Source organism: Mobula hypostoma, chromosome 1 (genome assembly GCF_963921235.1).
Source record: "Mobula hypostoma chromosome 1, sMobHyp1.1, whole genome shotgun sequence".
Lineage (NCBI taxonomy): Eukaryota > Metazoa > Chordata > Chondrichthyes > Myliobatiformes > Myliobatidae > Mobula > Mobula hypostoma.
This window is the reverse complement of record NC_086097.1, coordinates 130,492,494-130,504,855: the sequence shown is the minus strand read 5'-3', so window position 1 is coordinate 130,504,855 and position 12,362 is coordinate 130,492,494. Positions and strand designations below refer to the sequence as shown.

At 39.6% G+C, this 12,362-nt stretch overlaps 1 protein-coding gene across 3 annotated transcripts in view; it reads left to right on the top strand.

The window, feature by feature from the left end:
• The window catches only part of nfatc1 (nuclear factor of activated T cells 1), a 302,956-nt gene that overhangs the window by 148,827 nt on the left and 141,767 nt on the right, over positions 1-12,362 (top strand). For 2 of the 3 annotated variants that reach the window (XM_063055704.1, XM_063055695.1), the window contains exon 8: positions 687-819. In XM_063055704.1, coding sequence (XP_062911774.1) covers positions 687-819 — 133 coding nt within the window. Of the gene's footprint in view, positions 1-686; positions 837-12,362 lie in introns of those variants that run through there. The other variant, XM_063055714.1, reaches the window with a different exon arrangement.

The following is a 12,362-nucleotide window of genomic DNA, read 5'->3' as shown; positions in this document are numbered from 1 at the left end:
GCTTACTGGAGATTTACATAGATATTGCTGTCGAGTCCTAATTGTTCAATGCTATTGTGTAGTTACTTCAGTTGTAGATGTTACTATTAGGACAATGTATACCCTGTTCATGTTCCATCGTCTTTCAGTTTCCTCTTTTAATTCAGCATATTTCTGGTGCTTTTCACTTATTGATTTCTGTATGTTATATGTGTTTGGAATGGCTATATCTATTAAGTAAGTTGTTCTTGCTTGTTTATCCTGTAATACTATATCAGGACAGTTATTATAGATTGTCCTATCTATAATAATGGACGGATGTAATATAATTTGTGGGACTCTAAACTATAAAACTGGACCAGGCTTGTATTTATAGTCCAGTATGATTTCTTTTATGAGTTTGTATTTTAAAGTAAGATTTTGGTGAATGATATTTGCCATTTGATTGTGCCTGTGTAAGTAATTAGATTGAGTTAAACTGCATCATTATTATTATTATTGTTATTTCTTTTTTTCCTTCTTTTTGTATTTGCACTCTAGTTGCCTACCCTGTTGGTGCTGTCTTTAATTGATTCTATTATGGTTATTGGATTTATTGAGTATGCCTGCAAGAAAATGAATCTGAAGATTGTATATGATGACATATATGTATTTTGATAATAAATCTACTTTGAACTTTGAAGTATTTCTTGATTTATTTGTTACAGAGTACACTTATTGTTGAAATTCCACCCTATCGGAACCAGCACATTACCAGCCCTGTCCAAGTGTATTTCTATGTCTGCAATGGGAAACGGAAGAGGAGCCAAAGCCAGCGCTTTTCCTATCTACCAGCTAATGGTAACTGCTTATATTAAAATGGTGTGACGTATCTGTAACGTTCCAATTCAGGTATCTTGTTGTCGTGTTGTAGTCATGCCTTCAGGAATCGGCCCCCACACCATTCCCCTGTACTCCCCATTCCCAAAACTGTACTTACTTCCATTCCCTCCTTGAGTAAGGTTTTCTTCAGTGTGCCTTGTTTTTAATGATCTCCCACTGTACTTATTACTACCTGTTGTTGGGTAACAGTCCTGTGAAGTGCTTTGAGAGCCATTGAAGACACCATATACATTTCAGTCATTGATACTGAGTGAGAAAAGACAAACTATTTAAGAGACCACATACCAGGGTCCTACTGCACCATTTTGACATTTGACTGAACATCAATTAATTAATAATGTTTAGTCAAATGCACAGCAATAAAAACAGAAATAATTAGCTGTTCAAATTGTTGAAAAGAAAGCTCAGAGTTCATTTTTTAAATATAAGCTCCGGCTTCCTGTTTGTGGTAAACATGCTTCTAACAGAGAAGATAATTTTTGATGAGCAAGTATGGTGAGGCAGCAATATATTCTGAGTTGGAGATTGTTAGTCGCTGTCTCTGAGGTATCAGACATTAGATAACGTTCATATTCCTGCAGCACAGATGTGGAGGGTCAGTGTTAGGAATACTGTATTTTGTAAGTCAGAGAACAAAGAGATTTGTTTTGAACCTCACGCTATATATTCAAGTTTGTGATCACAGTGCACGATTGATCGCTTTGATGAGCGTGTTAATAAACACAAACCTTAAATATAGTTTCAGTATCACACATTGATGTATTTCTCAATTTAAATTCTTAAGTTATAAATACAGAGGTTTTTACAGAAGTAAATTTGAAACAACTTTTATTTGATATATGAAATAAAGGAAATGACACTTTGCTGAATGAGATTTTGCATCAGAAGTGATGCATATATAATTAAGTTTAGAGTATTTGCCCTTGAATCATTCGTATAAATCTACATTGCCTGTAGCTTAGTGAACTGCTTGCTACAAAACCCCACTCACTGATCATGCAACTATGAATCTATAGTATATATAATGTTTGGGCTAGAATGTCTTCTGAGAATGCTGGCCTTCTGCATTGAAGGCTCTGAACTAATTGAATGACGATTGTAAGGTTACTAGAACGTACCAAATAGAAGCAAATCTCATGAGATTGCACTTGCATTCAATATGATAATAGCAGATCCCACACTTCTTCCTGTTTCCATCCTTTTGGTAGTGCTACACAGGAGGGTTTAAACTAAATTGGCAGTGGGGCAGGACTCAGAGCAGGAGCAAGAAGTGAGATAAAGCAATAGCCAAAGAGAGCCTGTCTTGGAATCAGTATAGCCAGGGACACGGTAAAGGCAGAGAAAGGAATACTCAGTTCATCATTATCGTTTTGTGCTGTGTCGTATGACATTGGTGATCATGGTCTCATGACCATGATTATTCTTGGAAACTTTATCTACAGAAGTGATTTGCCATCGCCTGCTTCTGGGCGGTGTCTTTCCTTGAGGGGTGACCCCAGTCCCCTTCAATCCCGATATCAATCCCCTTCAGAGATTGTCTGTCCGTCATCAGTGGCCACATAACTAAGACTAGTGATATGCCCTAGCTGCTCATATGACCATCCACCACATGCATGCTCCCATGGCTTTATGTGACCCTAATCGGGGAACTGAACAGGTGCTACACCTGCAGGCTAGAAGAAGGAAGGAGCACCTTACACCTGCTTTGGTGGAGACATATCTCCACCCCACCTTACTCAGATAAGCTGCATTTGCTTCAAGGTTTAATAGGCAGATGAATTCAGAATATAGATTAGCTCTCAGGTTTGGGATGTTTCATAATGGAAACATGGCTGAGAGAAGGGCAGGACTAGAAGCTCAATATTCCAGTTACAGATGCTACAGGGTTGTATTAGAGGGAGATTTTAATTTCCCTGGTATTGATTGGGCTACCCAGAAGGTTAAGGACCTGGATGGTGTAGGATTTGTGAAGTGTGTCCAGAAAAGTTTCCTCAATTCACTTTTGGCGGGCCTTACTCAGGACAGTGCAATACTAGTCCTCCTCTTAAGGAACGAGGTAGGACATGTAACTGAAATGGCAATCAGGGAGCAGTTTTAATATAGTAATGGTAAAGGATAGGACAGGTTCACAGACTGATACTTACAGACAAGAGTCCTAAACTGGAGCAGGGCTAATTTTGAGGGAGTTTGACAGGATCTGACAGAAGTCAATTGGATAATCCTGTTTGGAATGAAACAGAAAAAGTAGTGGATAAGGGGCTTTTAAAAGTGTGTTAGCAGATGTGCTGGATCAGCATGTTCCTGTAAGGATGAAAGGTAAACCTGGCAAGTTTAGGCAGTCTCTTGGCTGATGAGAAAGACTCTGGTCAGTCAGAATCAGGTTTATTATCATTGACAGATGTTGTGAGATTTGTTGCTTGGCATAACAGTACATTGTAATATGTAAAATTTGCTACAAATTGCAATGAAATTTGTAAAAAAATAGTCCAAATAGAGAGCCAAATAGTGTGTAGGGATCATTCAGAAATCTGATGGCTTCTTGCTGTTCCTGAAGAAAATAACAAGTAAAAGGGCCCATTTTAAAGAAAAAGTCTATTACGCATCATTGGAGCTCTGTTCGTTCATTTGTTCCTGTCGACCGCCAAGCATAGCCGGCCCTCGGACCCTCGCTCCTCAGTCCACTCCGTCCGGTGGTTTTCTGACTCTCTCCATTCACGTCCTCTCTCTCTCCATTGCTCCCCGACGAATGACAGCAAAAAAACCCGGCTCCCAGACGCACAAGGAAGAACAACGTTTCCTCATTGGCTAACCCCTGCATTCCAAAGCCCCGTTATCTTTAGCCATTACCCAAACATTGCTGCTACAGAGAAACTATTTCCTTAGCAGTAAAACATTGCATAGAAGCCATTACATTAGCCTTAGCAGTGAAACCTTACAGCGTGTTACAGAGGTTATTTAGTTACTATGTCAAAAGGGTGGTTAGGGAGAGAGTATGTCCCATTAAAGATCAGCAGGGCTGCTTATTTCTCAAGCTATAGGACATGGGTGAGATTTTTAATGAATATTTCTCCTTGGTGTTTACTGAGGAGAAAATCATGGTAGCTCAGAACTTAAGGAAAGCAAGTTGAGATGTTTTGGAGGATATTCATATTACTACAGCAGAGGTAAATCTGCAGCCTTGCAGCACATTCAGTTGGATAAATCCCCAGAGATTGAATGTGTGTATCCTCAGGCTTTGTGGGAGGCTGCAGGTAAAATAGTGGAGAATCCTGTGGAGATACTTGCTTCATCATTAGCCACTGATGAAATTCTGAAAGGCTGGAAGGTGGCTAATTTCATTCCTTGTTTAAGAAGGGTAGCAAGGACAAGCCAGGGAACTACAGGCTGGTCAGCCTGCTTCAGCCATTTTAGCGTCTATTTTTTTTAAAGAAATAACCAAAAAGATAGCTATGGGTAGGTCAGTGGATGTTGTCTATTTGACTTTAGCAAGGCCTTCAACAAGGTCCTGTATGGTAGCCTGGTCTGGAAGGTAAGGTTCCACGGAATTCAGGGAGAGCTAGTTAGGAGAATTCAAAATTGGCTGAGAAGTAGAAAGGAGAGGGTGTTTGTTGAAGGTTGTTCTTGGAATGGAGGCCAGTGTCTAGTGGTGTGCCACAGGGATCTCTGTAGAGAGCCTTGTTATTCATTATTTACATAAATGATTTGGATATGAATGGCCAAGGCTTGATCAGTAAGTTGTGGATAACATGAAATTAGGAGGTGTTGCTGACAGTGAAGGGGGTTATTGTAAATGAACAATTGGTTAAGGAAGTGGCTGAGGAGTGACAAATGGATTTCAATACTGATGGATGTGAGGTCTTCACTTTGGAAAGTCAAACCAGCTTAGTAGTTATACTATGAATGGTAGGACACTTGGGAGTATAATGGATGGAGGTTTTTTGGAGTACAAGCGCATATGCTGGCCTTCATGAGTCAGGGAATTGAGTATAGGAGTTGGGACATTATGTTGCAGTTGTATCGGTCAATAGTGAGGCTGCACTTGGAGTACTGTGTCCAGTTTTGATCACCCTTTTATAGGAAATATGTCATTAAACTGGATAGGTTGCAGAAACAATTTATGAGGATGTTGCCAGATCTGGAGAGCCTAAGTTACAGGGAGAGAGTGGCCAGTCTAGGTGTTCGTTCCTTGGAACACAGGAAAATGAGAGGCAACATTATACAGTAGAAAAGTTTAAAATTACGAGAGTCATAGATAAAGTGGATGCTAACAGTCTTTTTACCCAGGGTAGGAGATTTCAAAACAAGGAGGCATAGGTTTAAGGTGAAAGGGGAAAGATTTAAAAGGAATCTGAGGGGGCAACATTTTCAAGCAAAAGTTGGTGAACATAAGGACCGAGCTGCCAGAGTAGATGGTTGAGGCTACATTTAAGAAACATTTGGCTAGGTACATAAGGCTTAAGAGGATATGGGACAAAAACAGGAAATTGAGACAAGCTAGGTATGCACTGTGTTTGGCATGAACTCATTGGGCTAAAGGACCTGTTTCTGATTCTAATCCTCAATTCCTTTATTTTCCATTGTACCCAAGAATCTATTCATATCAATCTCGATCATTGCAGTTCAGGTGAGGCACCACAGGTAGACAGTGTGGTGAAAAAGGGACTTATCATGCTGTTGCCATCCACTTTATCTATGCCTCTCATAATTGCTTCTGATTTCAAAGATAAAATCCTTGGAAGCTTCTTTCTTTGTCTGTCCAGCCAAGAAAGCACATCAACACCTCTACTTCCTCAGAAGGCTAAAGAAGTTTAGCATGTCTCCAATGACTCTTACCAATTTGTGTAAATACACCACAGTTTGGTATGGCAACTGTTCTGCCCAAGACAAAAGTAACTTGCAGAGAGTCGTGGATGCAGCTCAGCTCATTATAAAGACCACCCTTCTCTCCATTGACTCTGTCTATACCTTCCACTGCTTTGGGAAAGTAGCCGACGTAATCAAGGACCCCTTTCACCCAGCCATTTTCTCGTCTCCCTTCTCTCATTGGTCAAAAGGTACAAAAGCCCGAGAGCATGAACTGCCAGACTCAAGGACAACTACTATCTCATTGTTATCAGACTCTGAAAGGTGAACTTGTAAACTCCCATCAACCTCACTGTGGCTCTTGCACCTTATTTTTCTACTTGCACAACACTTTGTCTGTACCGGCAACATTATACACTTAGAGGCCATTTTATTAGATAGCTCCTGTACCTAATAAGGTAGCCATAGGAGTGGAATTTGGTGTGGTCTTCTGCTGATGAGCCCATCCACTTCAAGGTTCAACATGTCTGTTCAGAAATGCTCTTCTGCACACCACTGTTGTAACGTGGTTACTTGAGTTACTGTCACCTTCTTGTCAACTTGAACCAGTCTGACCATTGCCTTCTGACCTCTCTCGTTAACAAGTCCTGTGTTTTCACCCACAGAACTGCTGCTTACTGTTTTTTTTTTCACACCTTTCTCTAGAGTCCGTCATGCCTGAAAATCCCAGGAGATCAGCAGTTTCTCAGATAATCAAACCATCCCTTCTAGCACCTGCATCACCTCGGTCAAATCATGTAGATCATATTCTTTCCCCATTCTGTTGTTTGGTCTGAAAAACAACTGAACCTCTTGATCATGTCTGTGTGCTTTTATGCATTGAGTTGCTGCCACATGATTGCCTGATTAGATAGTTGCATTAATGAGCAGGTGTACACCTGTACCTAATAAAGTGGCTGCTGACTGTATTCTACATTCCGTTACCGTACTCCCTTAATTCTAGCTATGTGTTGCATAATCTGGCTGAATGGTGTGCAAAGCAAAAGCATTTCACTGTATCACAGTACGTATGACAATAATAAAGCAATATTAATACATTGTTAGGAATTTGCTGAGCAATGGGATGCCCAGTGCCTATCAAATGTGCATCAGCTGTTTTGTACAAGATCACAAAGGAACATCAGATATAAATCAAAAGATATTTGATCTGTTATCATCAATATATATAGGAAAAAAAAACAATGCATGTTACTGTGCAAATGTGTAGAATGTCTCACTCTTATTTGAGATGTAAATATTTAGAGAGAGTGGAGAGTTTAGAGTGGACTCACTCTAAACATTTAAATTAGCTGCATTTTGAACACTGCTCAGCAGGTTGAAAAGGCTTAAGCTCATTCTAAAATAGTGTTGGTACCACATTGATGTCAAACTCAGATGAGTCATATGTACTTTTGTATTATATAGAATTTACCTAACTTGTTGTATGGAATTTACTGTACCAAAACAAAACAATAAGCTAAACTAAGCCATTCAGAGTTTACACTTAATGAGGAACTCTTCCCACACAACTTCATTTCCTTCTATCATCATCTCCTTCTAGACTTCTTCCTCCAGCTCATATCTAAATTGACCTTCAGTGTATTGATGACATTTGTTTCAATTCATTGGCAATCTCACCTCTCAATGGGTGAAGATGTTTCCTGTGAAGATCAATGGTTATCTTACAGTTGTGTTCTTACTTGGATGTAGGAATGTCTATATTTAGCTCATCAAACTCTTTTATAATCTGCATTCAGTTATAAAATGGAAAAAAAGTAATTTTTATACTTCATAAAAAGTTCACATTATTTTCTAATGGATCAAATTATTATGTAGAAGGTGATGGAGAAATGTAAAGGGATGCATTGTTTACTTTCATACTATTACCATATTCCCACCACATATTGAAAAAAGATAATAGACAATAGGTGCAGGAGTAGGCCATTCAGCCCTTCGAGCCAGCACCACCACTCACTGTGATCATGGCTGATCATCCACAATCAGTACCCTTTTCCTGCCTTCTCCCCATGTCCCTTCACTCCGCTATCTTTAAGAGCTCAATCTAACTCTTTCTTGAAGGAGTCCAGAGAATTGGCCTCCACTGCCTTCTGAGGCAGAGCATTCCACAGAACCACACACTCTGTGTGAAAAAGTTTTTCCTCAACTCCGTTCTAAATTGTCTACCCCTTATTCTTAAACTGTGGCCTCTGCATTGCATGTCATCTGTCATTTATGATAGGAAATAGCTAACCAAAAATTCATATTTTCAACTTCCCACCCTTTGCAATCACATCTCATTGCCATGGAAGAAAGAAAGGCGTAAACCCCAAGCAAAACAGCAGTAACGTGATTTCACAGTCCATGATTCCAATTGCTTTATCGACCATTTAAAAGAGCACTGTTGAGCAGAAGAGATGTGACCTGGACATCAAGCAGCTTGTGAAGTCCACAGATTGTGCTACTGCTGAGGATGATTTATAATGTGGTCAGGGCATTAAGTATAAAAGCTGACAAGTCATGTTGCAGCTGCATAAAATTATGGTTAGGCCACATTTCGAGAATTGTGTGCAGCTCTACTCTGCAGAGGAAGGATGTGGAGGCTTTGGGGAAGGTGCAGAACAGGTTCACCAGGATGTTGCTTGGATTAGAGTGTATTTTGTATAAGGAGAGTTGGTACAAACTTGAGATTGTTCTGTCCAGATCATCGGTGAGTAAGGTTAAGTTTATAAAAATGTGAGAGGCATTGTTCAGGTAAATAGTCTCCCTTTTTCCAGTGTGGATATTTCCAAAATTAGAGGACATATGAGGGGTGATTGATAAGTTCGTGGCGTAAGGTAGAAGGAGATGAGTTATTAACTTCAAACTTTCTGTATAATCAATCAAGGAGTTGAACTGCACGTGTATGTAACGAGAGCTGTATAACTCATCTCCTTCTACTGTAGGCCACGAACTTATCAATCACCCCTCGTAGATTTAAAGTGAGAGGAAGAAAATTTAAAAGAGATATGTGAGGCAAGTTTATTTTTACATTGAGAATGGTAGGTATACTGAACATGATGCCAGGGGAGATGCTAAAATCAAATCTAACAGCAGTATTTAAGAGGCAAATAGATAACACATGAACAAACAGGGAATGAAGGGAATGTGCAGGCAGGTGAGATTATTTTAATTTAAGATTATGGTCAGCACAGGCATCATGGAGTGAAAGCCCTGTTTCAAAGGTGTACAGTATGCTGTTCTCTTATCTTCTATTCTACCTATCTATCTATCTATTGAAATACAGCACGGAATAGGCCCTTCTCTGACCCTTCGAGCCACAGCACCCAACAATCCCCCGATTTAATCCTAGCGTAATCATGGGAGAAGTTACAATGACTAATTAACCTAGCAACCTGTAGGTCTTTGGACTATGAGAGGGAACCAGAGCAACTGGGGGAAACCCATGCAGTCATGGGGAGAATGGCCAAGCTCCTCACAGTCATGGAGAGAATGGCCAAGCTCCTCACGGTTATGGGGAGAATGGCCAAGCTCCTTACAGGCAGCAGCAGGAATTGAACCCAGATCACCTGCACTGCAAAGCATTGTGCGAACCTCTATGCCAGCATGCTGCCCCAGACGCCAAGTAGATTTAGGTTTGCTTTTTAACTGACACCCCTGTCAACTGTACATGACTGAAATCATCATTACAACAATGCGTTAAAACTCAGGGAGTGCCAGGGATTGTAAGCAGGAGGCAAGGGCAGTGAAAATCCTTCTCCCAGAGGACTTGGAGTTACCACATCCTCCCAAGCTTGATGCAGGATTCCACCCATAGAATTTATGAGAGGAAAGGAACAATTGATGCTGCTTGATCCACTGAGTTACTTCAGTAGATTGTCCGTTGCTCCAAGGCCCTCTCTGTTGGACAATGTGCTGTAGAGTCTCAGACTTCCCCAGTCTGTCACTGCAAAGTTGTGTGCCGTTCAGGGCAAAGTCTTCAATCTCACAATGGTGCTTGGTCTGTTCTGTCTCTGGAAGTCAATGCTCAGTTTCACCTCGGCCTTCAACCTCCTCACCTTCTCTTGACCACATGGATCTGCCATGTTTCTCTGTTTTTTTCTCATTGCGGCTTTGATCACCCAGGCAGTGTATTTTGTAAATTGGTGATTGTCATATGTAATGCTGTTCAATGAAAAACTTTGTGAAGTCAAAGTCCATCATATTGTACAAGGCGACTATTCAATTCTTTTATAACAGCAGGACCTACAGTGTCCTTGAGCCTGATGGTACGTGCTTTTGTACCTTCTGCCCAGTGGAATTGGGAGCAGAGAGAATTTCTGGGGTTGGTGTGGGCTTTGTTGTGTTACTTTATCAAGGCAGTGAGAAATGTAGTCGGAGTCCATGGAGGGGAGGCCAATTCTTGTGATGTGTTGAGCTATGCCCAAAACTCCCTCTCGTAATCTGGGCAGAATAGTTGCCATACCAATCTATGAAGCATCTGATGGAATGAAATGGAGTCACCTTAATGCAAACAACAGGAATTCTGCAGATGCTGGAAATTCAAGCAACACACATCAAAGTTGCTGGTGAGCACAGATGGAATCTTATCCCCTTTTTAAGTTTAAATTCAAGGATAAATACTATAAAAATGAATATTCTTCCTCGGTTATTATATCTTTTCCGTACTTTACCAGTGGAGGTGGATGATAATCAATTCAGGGAATGGGACAAATGGATTTCCCGCTTCATTTGGCAAGGAAGGAAACCTAGAATTCGATATAACACCTTACAGTTAGGGAAGGAAGGAGGAGGTATGGTTCTTCCTTGCCTGAGAAATTATTTTTATGCCTCACAGATAACCCCTCTGTTATATTGGTGTAATAGGGAATATAAGGCTAGATGGAAGGAAATAGAATTTGGATTAGTTGACAGTTTTCCTCTTCAGGCCTCAATAGCTGACAAAGGATTGATGGCCCAGTTGGAAAAATTTAATAATGCTTGGATAAATCTTACATTAAAAGTATGGCAGAAGGTGGTTAATTCATGTGGAATTAATAACATGTTAAAACTCTTTAGATGGTGTGCATATGATACCGAATTCCTTCCCAACAGAGGAGATAAAAGATTTGAGCTATGGATAAAGAAAGGTCTTACAACCTACCTCTCATTTATAGATAAAAGAGTATTACAAAGTTTCCAAATCCTGCAGGACAAACATGGCCTAGAACATAATGACTTTTTTGGGTACCTTCAAATACGAAACTATGTTAACCAGAGTTGTAGATATACAGACCTATCAACAGTAGAATTAGAATTTTTCAAGATTCTGAATTTGGCTTGCAGTTCAATACCTAGTAAATCAGTTTCTCGCCTATATAATGCACTCTCCCATGCTAAAAATGTAAATACACTGTATATTAAAGAGAAGTGGGAGAAAGAAGCGGGGTTGGTACTTTCAGAGGAGGCTTGGGGGAAAATCTGCTGCTTTCAATGGTCCTCGACTAATTCTTTGACTTGGAGAGAGCATTGTTGGAAAAACATTATAAGATACTTCAAGACCCCATATCAGGAAAAATATAAAGATACAAATGTGATGTGTTGGAGAAGGTGCGGCTCCAAGGAGGCAAATCATTTTCATATTTTCTGGGATTGCCCTAAATTAAGTCTATTTTGGGAAGGTATTCATAGAACATTAGTTAAGGTACTTAGGTCCCAGATACCTCTGAACTTTGAGACGCTCTATTTGGGGCATGTATTGTTCCTTGAACAGAAGGAAGATATAAAGTTGCTGCAGGCCCTCTTAGCGGCAAGAAAGAAATCAATCACTAGAAAATGGCTAAATCCAATACCACCTACATTAGAAGATTGGTATGAAATTATCTTGGAAATATTTAAAATGGAAAAGTTGACTTACTCCCTGAGAACTCAAAAAGAAACATTTTATCAAATCTGGAATAAATGGATTGAATATATAACCCCAATGCGAGCAGACTTTAGATGACTCTCCTAATGATTTATATTGCTCTTCTCATCAACACAGTAATATTGCTAACGTAAGCACCCCTAGTCTAAATGTTTGTTTTTTTTTGGAAAATAGAGAATTAACACAAGTAAAGGGAAAGATTTGGGAAAGGGATAAAAAAAAATGAAAAAATTAAGTAAATAAGTACATAGGGATTGGATAATTATGTCTGTGGGCAGGAACAAGCACGAACAAATTGGGATATAAACACCTACAATGGTTGGTATATAGGCTTGTATGCAACATTTTGGACCAGTGGAAATGGTCCAGAGGGTTGTATGGAAACTATTATTACCATTTTTCTTAACAACTAATTTCATTACTTAGCCTAATAGGTTAGATTTACCACAGTACATAATTATCTATTTAAATGTTTATTTTCCTTTTATATCATCTCAATGTGTACTTAAGAATGTATAAATAATTGTAGTTTTATACATATAAAAAAATGGAAAAGGTTATATGTGTGAAAAAAGTACATGATAATTGTGAATTCCTTATCCAAATAAAAATAAAATTAAAAAAAAACAAAGTTGCTGGTGAACGCAGCACTGTACCTCTTCCTAGAGATGCTGCCTGGCCTGCTGCTTTCACCAGCAACTTTGATGTGTGTCACCTTAATGCAGTACAGTTTTGAACCACAGCAGCTGAACACAGA